An 18,676-nucleotide genomic window follows, 5' to 3' on the forward strand; every position below is an offset into this window, starting at 1 on the left:
GTAGCAGACCCCCAGTTCAGAGGGGAGTAGAGAACACATAAACAGCAACTGATAATCATTTTAGAGATAAAGACACCATGGTAAAGAACGGTTAAATAATGTCTGACGGCTCAGTGAGTTAAGGTGCTTGCCACTATGTAACCAGAATTCAACCATAGAACCCACTTGGTTAAAGGGAAGGACCGACTCCCCTGTTACCCCAGACTTCCACAGGTGGGTGCCATGGTGTGCACACACTTACACATGAACACACAGAACGAGAGCTTGCTTTCCAAGCAGGCTGTATGACTCTTCTTTAATCACTGTGCCATGCTAGCTTTAATGTTTACACACACACAACACCATGTGAGGCTGGGCCTGGACACGGTGCACGTACGCTTTCCCTTCCCTCTGGCACAATCCCCACAGACAACAGACGGGATGACTGGACCACACCCCATGACGACACTGGCTGTGGCTTTCTTGGGTCGGTAGTGGACAATAGGTAAATGCCATGTATACCAGTTCCTGTGTCTGCTAGGGCGGGCTGAATCGGGATGTGTGGCACATGGTATGAAAACTGAGAACTCTATGAAGTAGTCTCAAGAAACGGGGGAAAAGGGGACATATGGGTAGGGACAGCAGCTGCTCTTGGACCAAAGTTTGGTTCCCAGCTTCCAGACTGGTGTGGGAGGTTCTTCTGTCTGTTTGTTGCTTTTATTGGCTAATGAATAAATAACTGCTTTGAGCCCATGGCAGGGAAGAACAGAACTAGATAGGAAAGCTAGGCTGAATGCTGGGAGAAAGGAGGGTGGAGTCAGAGAGACGTCATGGAGCCACCACCACATAACCTGTAACTCCAGTTCCAGGGGACTCAACACCCTCTTCTGGTGTTTAGACTCCAAACACACACGTGGGACACACATGTACACACAGGGGCGCACGCACATGCATGCGCACACACACACACACAAAATAAAAATAAACAAATCTTAAAAAACAATAGTTGGGCGGTAGCGATACATGCCTTTAACCCCAGCTCTTGGGAGGCAGAGGCAGGAGGATCTCTGAGAGTTCGAGGCCAGCCTGGTCTACAGAGGGAGTTCCAGAACAGGCTCTAAAGCTATACAAAAGAAAAAACAAAAACAAAACAACAAAAAAACTCCAATAAATAAAGAGAGAGAAGCCGAACCCACTCCAGTGTGTCCACAAGAGGAAGGTCACGCAGTAGGTATCCTTGTCTGAACCGCAGGGCTTGCTGTGAGAGAGTGAACAGAAGTCCTTACGGTGGCCTGGAGGGTCTGTGGCCTCGCCAAAGCAGCACACTAAATGTCTCCTGGCTTGCTGAGTGTAATCGCTGTATCATTCCTAAGAACAACTCTCCTGGAACAAGGTGTACAGAACAGACACAATACACCATCTGCCCGTGTGCGTGCCAACAGGAAAATAAATGCAAGGGTTGGTAATGACCCAAAATATTTTGATATTTTATGTGTAAATATAAAACAGCATTTTATTTCTATTTCCTTAGGTATAGAATCTGATCATATTGCATCCTATCGATAGTCAGAACAGCTATAGAATACTATGCTATTAGTCGCCCCCTGGCTCCCCTTCAGTGGGCACAGCAGACCATTTTAACAGAGGACAGTGAGAGCTTTCTCAAATGTGCTCTGCTGCTTAGAGAGGGCAAGTGGCTTCTCACCATGGTAACAATCGGGTTGCTAGGCAGGGCAAGGCCAAGTGTGGAAGAATGGTCCTTAAACAGATTACGAAATAAACAGACCCTGCTACTGGCAACTGCTTCAAGTTCTGAGTAATATCCCATGAAGTAAGTGCTTGGCTTTCATCCAAAGGCATCTTTCCTCATTGCTTCTTTGTCTTGTTGCCAAGACAGCCGGTCAGCACCGAAACGTAGAGCCTGGCCCAGGCGTATGTGATGCCCACCGCGCAATACACTGAGGTCAGCAACAAAGGGATGAAGGGGTACTTCAGCTTCCAGGAGGTGAGAGGGAAGACCAGTTCACAGCAGACTTCCAGCGGCCCCAGGCCGAGGAGGTAGACAGTTTCCATCCAGTTAAGAAGAGGTTTTTCTTTCCTGAGGGGAGAAGTCTGATTTTAGATGAGTCACATCTGGTCAGCAAACATCCCGCTCATGTCTCCCACCTGCATCCTCCGTGAACAACAGCCAGCACTGTGGTCGGAGACCGCACTGATGTGTCACATGTCAGAAAAACATTATCTCAGACACTACCATCGCAACAGTCTAACCTTCCATATTTACCTACGCTGCTTAGACAATGTCAGTTCTGTAGAGGACATACAGTGCCTGGGCACTGACAGAGTAAGAACACACACGGAACCAGGGATTCTAGAAATGTGCTTTATTCTTATAAACTCTTATACTTTGTTGTAAGCCTAGCTTTTAACTGCTGAGCCCTCTCTTTAGCCCCCCCCAAAAAATCATAGGAATCATAGTGCATAGTTTAGAAGGTTAAAAATTCTGACCACAGTTTTCTACTAACTTTTCACAGTGTGAGTATTTTAGTTTTTCTGTTTGTATCTGCAGCTATGCCGCCATATCCGTAAGAGCACCTCACATTCTAGGCTTTGGTTTCAGATAAGGTTTTGAACTAGGCAGACTTCTTCATGTAACCCCCAAACTAGGACAGGGCTAGGGAATCTCCCCCGCTGCTTACCAAGTGCTTACAACAGCTCCATTACTGTTATGAAATAGTGATGGCTGTGGGGACCACAGGCTGCAGCAAGGTGTCTTCAGAACTGCTTCTCTGCCTTAGTTTTAAAATTATTCATTTCACATGTCTGAGTGTTTTCCCTTTATGTATGTCTGTGCACTATGTGTGTGTTTGGTGCCTGTGGAGGTGAGACCCCTGGGACTGGAGTCACAGAGGGTTTTCAGTCACTACATGGATGTCGGGAATCAAACGTGGACTCTTTAGAAGAGCAGCCAGTGCTTCTGGGCATCGTGGTCTGGCTATACGGCTGGCCAGCAGGCTTGATGCTGTCTCCCACCTGCCCAGTCCTGGGACTGACCACAGGATCACATATGCCTGTTTTCTGGGGGGCTGGGGAATTGAACTCCAGCCTTCCTGCTTATATTGAAAGCTTTACCATCTGAACCATCACCCCGGTCTCAACTTGAAAATACATTTGAAATCCTCTTTGACCACTGAAGAGCAAATGTCTCCCAGAAGGGAATATGCCCTCCATGCGCTTGTACCTGAAGAGTGTCTGCAGAGAGGAGACGCTGTACACGGTGAACAGGAGCATGAGGAAGACTTTAATGGGGAGCTCTGTTAAAGACAAAATACAGACGTCAAGAGAGCACACGGACATTGCTGATGTTCTCTTTTCTTCAGTGTCTCTACACAACCCAGCTGGCCCAGAGCTCTCTGTCGACCAGGCTGGCTTTGAACTCACAGAGATCCACTTCCCTCTAACGCGTGAGTGCTGGGATTAAAGGTGTGTGCCACCACACCTAGCTAACCATCTCTGAGACATCTAAATATACTTAAAACTAGGGGCAAACTGGAGGTTTTACTTAAGATGAAGAGCAAAAGTCTCTTCTTCCACAAGACTCCCCAGATATTAGGTTAGAGCGCACTGGCTTTAGGTCTGAAATGAAAGGGCACGGCGATCAAAGGCGCCTTCCCCAGCAGAAACTGCTTACCTGGGGCAGTGAAGAGCAGAGGGAAGAGGGAGTAGTGTCCCGTTGTGGTCAGAATCAGAAAAGTCGTCGCGTCCCCTGCTTTCTCCACAGACAGAAGGCTGAAAGTAAAAGTTCCTACAGTAATTCCTTAACACAACTGGAAGTTGTGTGTTGTTATTCTTAGGACTGGCTAAATTAAATACCGACAATCCCTTCATAAAGCAAACACTGATAATCCCCTACGAAATAAACACTGAGTCTGTTACGAGTCCAACTCAAATGAGATTTGACTATGTTTTTTTTAAAAAGTTTTTCCTGGGGCTGGAGAGATGGCTCAGAAGTTAAGAGCATTGGCTGCTTTTCCTGAGTTCAATTCCCTGCAACCATATGGTGGCTCACAACCATCTGTAATTTGATCAGGTTCCCTCTTCTGGCATGCAGACAGAATACTGTATACATAATAAATAAATAAATAAAATAAAATAGAAGTTTTTCCAAAGTTTTGTTTACTTCATGTGTATACACACAGTATGTCTGTGTGCGTACACACAAATGTCTGTGACTGTGCTGGCATGCGTGGTGCCTGCGGAGGTCAGAGGCATCGATCCCCTGGAAGCAGAATTATAGCTGTCAAGTGGGTGCTGAGAACTGAGCCGGGTCCTCTGGAAGAGCAGTCAGAGCTCTTGAGTGCTGAGCCATCTCTCTAGCCCCTGGGTGTATGTAAACACACACAAAGAGAGATAGAGAGGGAGAGAGGGAAGGAGGGAGGGAGGGAGGGAGGTGGAGGGAGAGGGAGAGGGAGAGGGAGAGGGAGAGGGAGAGGGAGAGAGAGCCTTGCTTTGCTGAGTGAATGAAGGATCGGCAGCTGCTCAGGGGAGAAAGGCAGGGAAACTACTCAAGAATCTCACTTCCAACCTACAGCCAATCTTAGATGATGCCTGGACTGCGGTGTGAGTTCAGAACAGAGTCTGCTCTACCTTGTAATCTGGAAGTCCTATGGCTCCAAAGATACGATACTGATCATAGTTTAAATGATTTCTCTTGATTTGAGAAAAGTCTCAAAAATAGAAAGAGGCAGATTCCATTCTCATCTATGTGCTAGATTTTAATGAGGTGTCAAACGGATATTGTTCCATTTATAGTACTATCAGAAAAAGCATCGAGCCCGGTGCACACCTTTAATCCCAGCATTCAAGGGAATTTCTGAGTTTGAGGCCAGTCTGTTTCCACAGAGTGAGTCCAGGAAGCCAGAACTATGCAGAGACACTCTGTCTCAATAAACAGTAACAACAACAATAATAAAAAAAGCAAAACAAGTGAGAAGAACACAAACTCAGCAGCATAAGGGCAGGCTGAAGTCCTAACAGCGACTTGCTAGCGCTGTGACTTGGTTTTTAAGACAGCATCTTGGTATACAGCTCAGAACGGCCTTGAACTCATGATCCTCTTGCCTCAGCCTCCTCAGCCTGGGGGACACAGGCAGGCGTCACCAGAATAGGTTCAGCTATGTGACTGGTAAGTCACACGCTCTCAGCTTCCTGGCTTCTGCAGATTCTAGCTGGGGTTACATCACTTCATCCCAATTATCCTAAAGGTTGCCGAGCAGAAAATAAAGCCTGCAAAGCAATAAGCTGAGAAAGACCCAGCTCTGGAGAGTCTAGGTGGACACACGAGACGTTCTGTCACGCTCAGTCCTTTCATGGACTAACGACAGGAAACACCAGGGCTTTGTTCTTACTGATGTGATGATGCCAAGGGTGACGGTCTTTTCCACGCCACACTCCCACCCAACACCCAGACCTATCATGGTATTTGATCATCAAATATATAGAAATAATGAATGATTTTCGCACACCCCAGAACCCTCACAGGTCTAAAGATCCATCACCCTGTCCCTCCCCACTGGACACGACGAGAACAGCACACAGTTAAGACACTCGGAAACACGACTCTGAGCTGTCTGCCTACCTCATCGGGAGAATCGCCAGGAGTACGGCCTTTTCATGGACGTGCCAGCCGAACATGAAGGAGCTCAAGGCACAGAGAACCAGGCACTGGAGAAAGCCTCGGGGCCCTTGCGGTTTACACCACAGACAGAAAACAGAGGGCTAGAAGCAACAGGCAGAGACAGAAGTTCAGTGTTACCGCAGGGTGAGGCGGGGAGTCTCCAGCTCTCTGTGCAGTCCCCCACAGCTAGCGCTGCAAAAGAAAATACAAGGCCACGGGGATCTGTATTTACTTCATCAAAATGACCCTTATACAAACTAGTGAATGGTAAGCTCTGGAATATAAAATTTAACAGCTTACTATCTGTATAATTAGCTAATATACACTGAACTTACTAGGACAAACTACAAAAATTCACAGAAATTTTGGAGATAGTGCATTAAGTTTTATCAGCTTTGTGAGCTGCAGTGAAATTTACAAAATAAAGCCATTGCTCTCTATACACACAGCTTACAAAGCTGAGGTCTCATGTTCTTGTTGGTTTGCCACGTTTTTTAATATTTTACTTATTTCTCTCTTTCTGGCATCATGTATGTGTGCACACTTGTGTGGGGTAAGGGCATATGTACCCAAAGTATGAGTGTGTGCACACTTGTGTGGGTAAGGGTACATGCACACAAAGCGCGTGTGTGTGAGACACTTGTGTGGGATAAGGGCACATGCACACAAAGCATGTGTGTGTGCACACTTGTGTGGGTAAGGGCACATGCACACAAAGCATGTGTGTGTGCACACTTGTGTGGGTAAGGGCACATGCACACAAAGCGTGTGTGTGTGTGTGCGCACACTTGTGTGGGGTAAGGGCACATGCACACAAAGCGGTCTGAGAAGGATGTCTGGTGCTGTGCACTCTACCGCTGTTATTCCTTTCAGACAGAGTCTCTCATCGAGCCTAGAGCTAGGTGGTGGTCAGCAATGCCAGCCATCTTCCTGTCTCTGTTCTCCACACTGCTGGGTTAAAACACGCACATGTGTGCAGCCATGCCTGGCAGTTCTCATCATGGGAGCTGAGATCTGAGATCCTCGTGTTTGCACGTCATGCTCTTACTCACTGAACCACTGCCCTGGCCAAGGCTGGGGCTTTAGAATTTTCTAAACATCAGCTAAAACCCGTGACTAAGGAGATTAGCAGAACTCAGAGGCCTGCATATTAGAACTGTCACACAATTGCATGGGGTCACGTGTCTTGCCAGGAGATCTTGATCATTTAGAAACCAAAATTAAAGCTAACGTGTGACTACCCTTCCAACACTGTCACAAAGCTGGAGTCACAGAGCAGTGACAGGCGTGAGCAGAGGCTCTAACCGCAGCTGGTCCACAGCAGCTGTCTTTGACCGGCCCCAAGGAGAATCTTCCTGCCTCCACCTTCACAGAGCTGGAACCGCAGGTCTGTGCTGTTCCTCTCAATTCATTATCACCATCAAGACAAAATATCCTGTTTTCCAGACACGTTTGATCATTTAGCCAAGGATGAGAAACACAAAACACAGCTTAGATGTTTTGCCACAAAGATTTCCTCTTTCTCCACAGCATGCTCCACGCCTCCTACTTGGGCTTTTCTTTTTCCTTGTGCCAGGATGGACAGATGGCTTAAACAGCCACTGGCAAGACTGTCTCACAGAGGCTTTTCTGGTAATCTTCCCTCGCTATGTTCAAAGTTACTGAGAACTGCTAGGAAATAATCCAGTCTGCAGGAATTCAGCCATGGAACTTATCCTGCAGTTGGAAAAGCTGAAAGCGGAAATTCAGCCAGTACTGCGATAGGAGAAGCAGAGAAGCGTCAACAAGTGGGCACCACATGCCAAGTTCTTACCAGTATGGCTATCAGTGTGCAGATGAGGGTTGCCAGAGGGGAAACTGAGGGAAGGACTGTGTGCTGGAACTGCTGAACCAAACCACTTGTCATTGAGGCCCTGGGGATCTGGTTGGGGTCAAGAAGTTTCAATTCCAAACCTAGAGCGTAAGCAGACATTTCACTTTAATCAACAGGACTCCCTATCTTATGAGTCCACTCCTTGTGTAATAATTGTAAAACGCTAATAAATCTGCGACCGTTCACGGCTGGATTTCATGGCTCATGGGTGTAGGTCTAGCTGTGCTGCCTCCGGCACAGGCTTCTTTCCAGTTACAGATGATAATCTATGGCTATAGACTAAAATTGGAATAAGCCATTTGTGCAGCCTACAGGAACCTTGTGGGCAGGCGGCATTGGAACAGCAATCTTCTCTACCACTTAAGTGATGCAAGCTATTTAAAGAGCAAACCATGTCAGACCAAACTCAGCCTTTCACTTCCTGTAGCATGAAGTCCGTATTCCCACACACAGCAGCCTTTGGTCCCGTCTCCGGCCCCATCTGCACTAATGTGGCTTAGTCACAATGGACTGCAAGTCCTGAGCGCACTCTCCTCTGCTCACGCAGCTCCGAGGGACTCACCCACTCTGCCAGACTAACCAACTCAGTCATGCAAAGAGAACCCCTAAATCGAGAAGCAAGGCTGCTCTACGGTTCTCCAGTGCTGTTTCTGTGTTTATTTTCTCTACTACACTATGTCCCTGAAATACAGAAGTGACTTGGAGTTCTTTCTATCCCCAAACACAGAAGGTCAATAATTACTTGTCAGATGAACCAAGCCTGGAACAACGATGCGAGCCCCACCCAAAATGAGCTCCAGAGAAAACAGTGTGGCCAAGACAGCCTGAGCACACACAGCCCTTTCTATGGCCGCAATGCGGGGAGGCCGCAGCCACCAGCTGTGTTACCTACGTATTCCTTTCCCTTCAGATTCTGGGTTTCTTTTTCCTTTTTGTTGTTTTGTTTTGAGACAAGTAGCTCAGTCTCGGTAGCTCAGGCTAGTTTCGAACTCCTGATCCTCTTGCCTCTGCCCACCAAGTGTTGGAATTACAGGTGACTCAGCCACCTCCTCTCTTTTTTGGAACAGGATCTCATGTAGTCAACCCAATCAAGAACGACTCTGAGCTTCTGATCTTTCTGCCTCTACTGTCTGAAAGCTGGGGCTGCAGGCATACCCCACTGCACCTGGTTTACGCAATGCTGAAAGCTGGGGCTGAAGGCGTACCCCACTGCACCTGGATTACGCAATGCTGAAAGCTGGGGCTGAAGGCGTACCCCACTGCACCTGGATTACGCAATGCTGAAAGCTGGGGCTGAAGGCGTACCCCACTGCACCTGGATTACGCAATGCTGAAAGCTGGGGCTGAAGGCGTACCCCACTGCACCTGGATTACGCAATGCTGAAAGCTGGGGCTGAAGGCGTACCCCACTGCACCTGGATTACGCAATGCTGAAAGCTGGGGCTGAAGGCGTACCCCACTGCACCTGGATTACGCAATGCTGAAAGCTGGGGCTGAAGGCGTACCCCACTGCACCTGGATTACGCAATGCTGGTAGAACTAGGATTTGCACTCCACCAGTGGAGTTAATTCCCGATTTTATCTTAATATTAATGGCTATTCCCCTAAATATCTGAACCTGACACTAAATTTCCATGTAAGGTATCTTTGGGGAGCAGGTACACAAGGTGGGGCACATTTCCTGGCTCAGGCAGGGTAATTAGGCCTTGTACTGCACACTAAGCTGAACGAACAACAGCTTTTCAAAATACAAACATCTGAAGTTATTTTGTAAGAACGCCAGTGTCAGTGACACTGGACTGATGAGTGAGGGAGGAAACTAAATTATAATTTCTAAAAATAAGTAAGTAAACAAAGTACCAATTCCCTATAAATATGTAACTCCAGGTCCAGGGGATCCAGCACCTCTCGCCTCTGTGGGATCAGCACTCAAGTGTACACCCTCCCCCATATGATTAAAGGTAATTCTTAAAAAGCACCCAAATGTTTAATCTACTCATTCAAGGAAAGCATCTACAACCTCACTGCCACAAGGGACATTTGTAAGCAACGCAGTCCACTTCCTGCACGAAAGACTCGATCTCAAACAATTTGGCTCTGCTCATCTTGTGCTGAAGTGCGGGGCTGGAGACCAAGTGAAGCAGAACACACACCCAAACACAGCACGGGCGGGCGGGCGTTTCCACCTCCCGAGAGAGCTACTCGTAGTCTACGTGAGAAAGCTGGTACCATACCAATGACACACAGGGCTTTGTCCACGGCATTGTACAAAGCCCAGAAGTTTGGAGCCCAGTAGGCATGGCAAAGGCCCCTCTTGAATGGAAAGAGTCGGGAAAAGACTTGTGGCAGCTGGTTCTGTTGAAAAGGAGAAATGAAACCAATTAAACAGCCATCAACTTTTTCCAAATTCTAAAACAGAGCAGGAAAACTGCCTGTGGCACACTGCACAGGAAGTTCAGCAGTCTGGGTTCCAATCTTTGTTTCTACAGGCGAATGATCTCAATCAAGCCATAGACCTCTTTGCCTAACCTTCCCAAGTGGCCAGGAGAAGACACCTAAAATCAGGGACTACCATTCTTCCTGTTAGGAAGCACACGGAATTGACAAGGCGCAGGGAGAGCACAGACTGTGCTCCAGCTAAGCCTGCTGAAGTGGTGAGGAGCAGGGCACATTAGATGTGGTTCTCCTCCCTCAATAGGAAGTAAAACACTGATTTCAGGGTGTGCAGCAAGAGAGAAAAAAAGATATTTGGCCATCTATCGCAGGTACTTTCCAGCGTTTACTGTCTACAAAGGATGATCTGCGAGGCCAGAAATATTAATGAGAATTAATTCCTGAGTGTAACCACAGCTCCATGCTACTAGAGCAAGCACCAACATGTGTGGGGAGAACTTCCTGTCCCCTTGGTAGGAAGGTAAGAAAGGAGCTTTTACAACGACTTCACACACACCCCTACTCTACTGTTCCTTCTAAACAACAAAACCATGACTTATATTACTTTTTAAAAAGTAAAAATCAGAAATAAAATGTCTTACCAAGGCTAGGAAAGGGCCCAACGAAAGAGCAGAAACTAGGAAAACAATCAGTCCCAGGGAAAGTACGCGGACAAAGCTGAAGCTGCCCCATCGGACACTGCCATCTACAGAAAAGGAGAGCCGCATTACTAGGAGCATGAAGAAGGGGTTTCGACACATAGCCCAAATGTCCTCCCGCTTCAGCCTCCCTAGTACTGGGATTAGAGGTGATGCCACCATGCCCGGGGAATACACTGATCTCTCTGTGGATGGTGAAGGGTTATAGATCAGCACCCAGGAGACATCTATAATGTTCCGTAACAGTGTAAGCTGCAAGGAAGGAAATAAGGATTTGGTTACCACTGCTAAGACTTGCCTGGTTTGCTCGCAGTGAAACAGTAAGATCGCAGCAGATAGACACCATAGGCTGGTGCTACGTAGAGGTAAATGTGCTTGAAATGCAGGAGGACGGCGAAGAGAAATGCTGCTTCCATATGCCTTTTCTAGGAGACAGACAGGGAGATCGCTTTAAATTCAAAGTGGACGAAATGCAGTATGTAAATCCTGCAGTGGATCCTGGAACAGAAGGAAGACATTAGCAGAAAAGTTAATGAAGTTCAGGTACACCAACGCTGGCTTCTCAGCCTTGGCGAATGGTTGTTTGAGAAGGCAGCACCAGGAGAAAATGAGTGAGGGGTATTCAAGGACTGGCAACTAGGACTGAATGAATCCTATCTGTTGTGCTGTGAGAAAAACAACTGTTTTGTGTGTATGGCTTGTGCTGGGGATTGAATCCAGGCCTAGTGCATCCTAGGCACGCATTCTCCTGCTGAGCTACATCCTTATCCCATTAAACAACAAACAAACAAACAAGGACGAAACCTCCAGTGGTTACAGCACTTGCCTAGTGTGTGTGAGACCCTGAGTTTATCTCTAGTTTGGTCTCACTATGACATCGAGCAGATGGGCCCCGATTTCCCAGCTCCAAAGGATCCACCTACCTCAGCCTTCTAAGCAGCTGGACTACAGGGCGTACCACCATGCCAGGCTAAGGGGAGTAAATGTGTTATTTAATCTACAGGAGTAATGGTATCCTGGTTAAGAAAACAAAACTTCAGACAAGCCCCAGCTAATTCTAACATAGAAGTCTGAATTCTATCTACCTCATAGGAATTGGGGAAGAACCGAATACGGTAATGTTAAGGCTCGGCTGAGCCTTATGATTTTATTAGCATTAAGATAGAAGCATGGGTCTTTTGATTTCAAATTTCCTATCCATCACACTATTCTAACTATCTTACAAGCTTCTCATGAAAAAACACCACCATTAATTACTTCAAAAGAAAATGCTCTTGGAGATTCTCCAACAGAAACAGTTCAGTCAAACACTCTGATCCACACCTGCCACACTGTAATGAGTTTTTTAGGATATAATTTTCCCATCTATGAAATAAAGAAAACATCATCCTAAGAGCAGGTAGAATCTGTAGAAGTACCAATAAAAGTATCTATATGGTGAAATTCTGAATGGGGGGAGGGGCAAATAATATCTATCACCCACTACAGCGTCATCTGTATAAGCTACGAACTGAAAGGGAACTCTCCTCAGGCTCTTCCGTGCTCACCTGAAATATCCGTGCGATGGACAGCAGCATGAGCCCAGACAGAAAGCCGTTGTACTGGAAATGAATATCTGGACGGACGTCAAGGAAATGAGCACACTAGATTCATAATGAACTGTGCTATGAAAAAGTACGGAATTTGTGGATGCTTTCTTAATGAGTAAATTAAAAATAATAGTTTAACTGGTTCTCCAAATTAACTACTCGGGGACAAATTACTTTAACAACCAGAATCCAGTACATTTGGAGAAAGCAGTTTGTGGAGTTAAGTAGCCCAGACCTACACTGACTAATCATCACTCCACAATTAACCCATCAAGTTTACACTATAAGATAAAGCACACCAAGGATACGGTCTACAATCAGCAACCCAAAGTTCCACAGCAGCAGCACGGACAGGATAAACTTGGGCTTCTCTGTAAGTTCTTTGCTTGTTTTCTTCCCGTCAATGCATTTGCAGCACCTACATGGACCAGGAGGGAACAGAAACAGCTCTCAGCTTCATCACAACATCGCAACACTTCCTTTCCGCCTCTTCTGACAAACTGTCCATGTTGTCCATGGTCGACCTCAGGGCTGCCCACATCTTTTCCTTGGGTGTGCTGATCAGATACAAGTGTTCATTTAATAAAACTAAGCCAACAAATAGCAATCTAAGTCCTCAAAGTAAGGATTTTAAAAATGAGAGTGCACACACTAGCTCAGCCCTTACACGTGACAAGTGTGGGCCAAGGGCGTGGCTCTGTTGGCAGGGTGCTGGCCTGGCACACAGGTGGCCCTGCACCAACCCTGAAGTCAGTAGTGCATGTCTGCATTCCAGCTCTGATGAGCAGAGACAGTAAGAGGATTAGCAGTTCAAAGACATTATCAACAACATGGCAAATCTGAAGCCAACTTGAGACCATCTCTCAAAACAAAAAAAACAAACAAACAAACAAAAAAAAACTCATAGGCAGAGCACAGCTCTTGTGACATGCTAAGCAATGAAAAGCAAGACTCTGGCTGGGCTCATTTCCCAATGTGCATGTATGACCCATATATTTATATACAGAGCAAAACATTCAGACCCTGTCTCAAAAATAGATAGAACACTACCGAGACAACTACAACGACGACAATATCCTTCGGGAGAGGCTGCTGTGCAGGCGTGGGGACCTGAGCTCAGGGCTTGTCATCCCAGCGTCAGGAGGCAGAGTAAGGGGATCTCTGGGGACTATCATTCATTTTCTTCCTCTTCCTCCTCTCCCCTCCCCCTCCTCTTCCTCTACTTCTTCATTTTCATTTATTTACTTATTTGAGACAGGGTCTCTCCCTGGCTTGGAACTTGCCAAGTAGGCTGGTCCAGACTGGTCACAAGCACCAAGGATCTCCTTGTATCCTCCACCTCCGTAATGGGATCACAAATGTATGTTACCATACCAGTCTTCTCCACATGGTGCTTTGCTTGTTGTATGTGTGTAGAATGTGCATGCCTGATTCCCACAGGTCTGCCGAGGGCACTGGGTCCCTTGGATCTGAAGTCATAGGCAGCTGTGAGCTGCCAGGAGGGCGCTGGGAATCAAACCTGTGTCCTCCGCAAGAGTAGCAAATGCTCTAGCCAACCGTGAGATAAAGAGTTGACTGGAACGACACTAGCCAAGCAGGCTGTGGTGAAGCACAATGGGTGTGTGTGCATAAATGTGTGTGAACTACGTGTAGATGCGTGTCCTACCAAACAGGGCAGGCCTTTGTGAGAGAACTGTTCAACAACGCTCACAGCATCTTCTCAAACCGCCACCCCAAACCCTAACATCCCCATTTCTCCACCACACCTCTAAGACTGCTCCCCGAAATTACCTCAGGCATTTTGAAGCTCAACTTGGGTTTTTGCTGTTTCAAGATTTGCTATTATATGAACAGGGCTGTGTTTCCTGAAAATCAGCGGTAATACAATTTCTCAATACCGTCCGCATGAACAAAAGCCCATGCAGCATGCCGCCTGCCACTTACTCGTGAACAGCGTACACAAAGAGCGCATCTGCCAAGATGACGGAGAACCTCTGGAAGAGCAGTGTTCCTGAGCTGCGGTAGTTCAGGTTACGGACATTAAGCATCTCTTGATCAAAGAATTTGGCAATATATGATAGGGCGTACTCAAACCACGCAAAAAAGGGGGGGTAATCCAAGGTCCACTCTGAAGTTGCCTGCGATAAAAAAAAAAGTCAAAATTAAAACACCCTAACTAACTAAACAAGGTGCATACTGAAATAAAGCTGCACTTCAAATGCACTAAACATGCAGAGCTGTTTGTATGTGAGAATTGGAGAGCGACAAACACGATGCTCACCTCTAATCCCAGCACCGAGGAGGCTGAGGTGGGAGGACTTCAGAGCAGCCTGGGATTCCTCGGCCATGCACTGGCCTAGACACCAATCACAACCCTCCTTCTCTGTATGTGCACTTAATTTCTTTTTTTAATTTTAAAAATATGTATGAGCCTTTTTCCTGCATGAACATAGGTGCCCGGGCTGGTCTGAAGAGAGACTCCCCTGGGACTGGACTTAGAGACAGTTGTGAGTCACCATGTAGGAGCTGGGGATGGAATCCTGTTTCTCTGGGAGAATAAGGCTCTTAACCAGAGCCTATCTCCAGCTCCCTGTTACTCTTTCCACAGACAGGACAGGCTCCCTGGGCACTAACTGGTTCATCACTGGGACCAAAGGTGGTTCAAGATGACTGAAAGGTAACTGTAACCAAGGTGAGACTCAGGACAAATGATTGCTTGCTCTCTGCTCATTTTTTTTTTTTTTTTTTTTTTTTTTTTTTTTTTGGTTTTTCGAGACAAGGTTTCTCTGTGGTTTTGGAGCCTGTCCTGGAACTAGCTCTTGTAGACCAGGCTGGTCTCGAACTCACAGAGATCCGCCTGCCTCTGCCTCCCGAGTGCTGGGATTAAAGGCGTGCGCCACCACCGCCCAGCTTTTCTTTTTCTTTTTTTTTTTTTTTTTTTTTTGGCTCATTTTCATTTTTAAGTTCTTCTTTGAAGTCCTGGGGTTGGATTTACGCAAGCATTATCACAGTTAGCCACGCTCCCGGTCCAGTCCTCTGCTTATATGAGTGAATGACAGACAACTGCTGGTCTGGAGAAGTCATGACTGGTTCACGTCTCCTCAGGTCTAAACACGGAAGCTTTACATGGTCCCAGGTAAACCTGAGGCTCTCGGCCTCTAATGCACCCACTCACTAACCTCCACGCTTACAATGTAGTAAAGAATTCCTTCTAATTCAAGTCTCCAATGTAGGATGTAAGCAAAGTGACACTGAGCCAAGGAAAAGATGGACCTAGGGCGACGGGTAGTGGTGAGGTCATAGGAGGAAGTGAAAGCACCTACAGAGAACAAGAGAATTGAAGGGAAAAGGTCACGGACAGAGCCTGAGAATACCAGCTTAGGGCTGTGAATATAGGCATGTGTTGCCAAGCTAGTTTACACACAATCTTTTTGTTCTCCTTACTAATTCATTTATTTGGTTTTCTGAGACGGCTTTTCTGTATAGCCCTAGCTGTCCTAGAACTAGCAAGATAGACCAGGCTGGGCCTATCGCTGCCTCCCGAGTGCTGGGATTAAAGGTGCTTGTTGCCACTGCCCGGCCCTGTTGTTTAATTTTTTTTTTTTTTGAGATGGAGTTTCTCTGTAGCCCTGGCTGTCCTAGAACTCACTCTGTAGACCAGGCTAGCCTCAAACTCAAAGATCTGCCTGCCTCTGCCTCCCGAGTGCTGGGATTAAAGGCGTGCGCCACCACTGCCTGGCAGCGTACATATAATTTTAAAAGGTGAAAATGAAACTTACCTCATAGTACCACTGAGATATTGGCAGACTGTGAGTAATAGCAAGCCAGTTTCGGTGTACTTCAAAATCCGTGGAGTGGCTACACAAGGCAAATACAGGAACGTGAGATTGAAACAGTCATATCTCATTATATCCCATAAAATGACATGGCATGCACATATGCACAGAGCCCTAAACGGTCATCTCTCTTATTAAGAGGTCTCCCTGTGCTTTACTGGAGGATCTAGGCATTTGTGAAGGGGTCTCAGAGATATCCAAGGGCTGACAGAAAGCTTAAACTGGGTTCTCAGATCACTGCACAAAGTGACTTTCTCGTCCTCATAATCCAGAAAAAGCCTTACAAAGGAGCTTCAAATATTTAAAATCACATTTATATTATTTTGTGTGTGGGTACATGTGTGGAAGTCAGAGGACAATGTATGACAGTTGGTTCTCTCCTACTGCATGTGTCTGGGGATGGAACTCAGATAGTTAAACCTGCCATCAGGGGCCCTTTGCCCTCTGAGCAGCTCAAGAGTCCAAGGATTTGTTTTCAGACAGGGTGTCATTATACAGCCCTGGCTGGTCCTTAACTTGCTTCATAAGCCAGGCCTTGAATTTGCATCAATCTTCCTGCCTCTGCTTTCAGAGCGCTGAGATTATAGACAGGATCCACCGTATCCAGCTCTTGCTTCACTGAAACCTCGCTCTACCATGGGTTACACTCCCTGCCTTGGAAACTCTCTTGAATTAACACCAATAATACAGAGGTGGCTTTGTGTATCAACAGCCCTATTAGACAAAGTCTGGCCATGCAGTCAACACCAATAATACAGCGGTGGTTTTGTGTATCAACAGCCCTATTAGACAAAGTCTGGCCGTGCGGTCCAGGCTGGCCTTATATTCTTTTCTATTTTTTTGCATTTATTTATTTTGAGCACAGGGGAGGAACAAGTTGTGGCCTGTGTGTGCATTCAAGTGTATATATGAGTCTGTGTGTTTGTGTTCAAGTGTGTGTGCAAGGAGACAGCTTGAGAGTTTGTTTTCTCCTCCCACAACGTAGTTTCTGGGCATCAGCTCAGGTTGTCAGGCTTGCCTGCAAGTGCCTTTACCCTGGCCTTGAGCTCTTGGTTTTTAGCCTTCACATCCCAAGTGTTGGAATTATTATGCACGTACCCAGCTTAAAGGTTCCTCTGTCTGCTAAAACCGTTATCATTCTACACCTGCTTTCAAATTGTGGAATATCCTTTATCTCACTTAGACTTTATGTTGTTATTTTTGAGAAAGGGGTTTGCCATGTAGTCCTGAGTTCTGGAATTAAAGACATGAGCTGCCACACCTGGATTTAATTTTCATTATTTTCACATCATTTTAGTCAGGTTTGGAGATGAGATTAGCTTCAGTAACCAAAATCTACAATCAAGTTGTGAGTTCCCCCATCTCTATTGTTTCTTTCTTGGTGTTAGTATAGTGCTTAGAATAAAGTACTTGGGAAAACAAAACAAAACCAAGACTACAAACAGGATGTCAAACAGCAAGCAACTACAGTGATCTACTGCTTAAAGTCAGCGCACATTCTGAAAAACTGCGTTGTGCACACATTACAGAGCAAAGTTAAAGAAACTAATAACGTTATGACATCACTTGAGAATAAACTCGTGGGCTGGAGAGATGGCTCAGAAGCTAAGAGGACTTGTTGCTTTTACCCAGAACTCAAGTTCAGTTCCTAGCACCCACACTGGGATGCTCACAACATCCTGTAACTCCAGCTCCAACACCTTCTTCTTTTGCCCTCCCAGGGAGCCCGCACACATGGGGCATGCAAACACACACATGCCTTTTTTAAAGGAGAACATATAATCTTACAGGATTATCCTTGTATCGGTAGTCTATCAGCGACAAAAACATTGTCGTCAAATGAAACATTTGCGTTCATGGTACTGCAATGTCTGCAATGCTCGGACTCGTTAGCTTCACACCGTGGACACACAGATAAGTGGTGGTTCCTGAGCTTTTAGTTTTGACTGTACACTCATCTTTGACACAAATGTCTTCCACAGCCCGGTGTGATCTGACCACCGCGTATGTTTCCCCGTGTCGCTTTTCTTCCTTTCAGTTCTTAATGACACTAACAACTTTCTGGACTGAGAACCCGCAGCTGACCAGACACGGCTATACTCCAGCTCTCAGGAGAAGCATCAACCCGTGTGCAAAGCCTTAAAAGGTGGAGAGAACACATGGCCTTTCCTCGTCCCGCCCAGGACATCCGTACAAGCCTCGCTCGCCCACCCTGCCGACCGCGGGACCCAGCCCCTGCCTCTGTAGGTCCTTACTAGGTGGGGATGAGAAGGCATTTGAGGAGCGTCACCCCGAGAGCCAAAGCCGAGAACCAGTGGCCACTACGGGTGCCGAGAGCGGACGTCGCCATTCCTGGAGCCCGTCACTTCCGGGACGCTGCGCATGCGGGTAAGGCTTTCGAGGAGGAGCGGACGAGCTCTGCGCATGCGCCGACTGCTCGGGGCCGCTCTCTGGCGGGCGCGCCGGAATTTAAACCTCCCGCCCGGTCTCCGCTGTCTCAAGAGTTAGCTGCACCTGCCCGGACCTCTGCGGTGACATTATTTATTCATTTTGATCATTGTTAGTACGTACTTCTAGTCAAATAGTGGTTGTCTGCTTTCGGTCTTGATTTTTGGTTAGTTTGGGTTACA

The 18,676-nt window shown here is 46.7% G+C and overlaps 1 protein-coding gene across 2 annotated transcripts; it reads right to left on the reverse strand.

Moving 5' to 3' along the window:
• Positions 1–1,477: 1,477 nt before the first annotated feature.
• Positions 1,478–18,408, reverse strand: Alg8 (ALG8 alpha-1,3-glucosyltransferase). 2 transcript variants are annotated; one of them, XM_057756211.1, is made up of 14 exons: positions 18,302–18,318; positions 15,990–16,068; positions 15,390–15,529; positions 14,155–14,348; positions 12,519–12,628; positions 12,169–12,236; positions 10,920–11,046; positions 10,565–10,668; positions 9,764–9,884; positions 7,470–7,609; positions 5,618–5,757; positions 3,671–3,768; positions 3,221–3,293; positions 1,478–2,077 (listed from the first exon to the last, which is right to left on the reverse strand). In XM_057756211.1, exons 4-14 carry the CDS (start codon positions 14,256–14,258, stop codon positions 1,846–1,848), a joined length of 1,317 nt encoding a protein of 438 aa, XP_057612194.1. In that variant the 5' UTR covers positions 14,259–14,348; positions 15,390–15,529; positions 15,990–16,068; positions 18,302–18,318; the 3' UTR covers positions 1,478–1,845. The 2 variants fall into 2 exon arrangements, with proteins under 2 accessions (XP_057612194.1, XP_057612193.1); XM_057756210.1 differs by lacking the exon at positions 15,390–15,529 and having other exon boundaries at positions 18,302–18,408.
• Between the last annotated feature and the right edge of the window lie 268 nt (positions 18,409–18,676).

Source organism: Chionomys nivalis, chromosome 23, assembly GCF_950005125.1.
Source record: "Chionomys nivalis chromosome 23, mChiNiv1.1, whole genome shotgun sequence".
In the NCBI taxonomy this organism is placed as follows: domain Eukaryota; kingdom Metazoa; phylum Chordata; class Mammalia; order Rodentia; family Cricetidae; genus Chionomys; species Chionomys nivalis.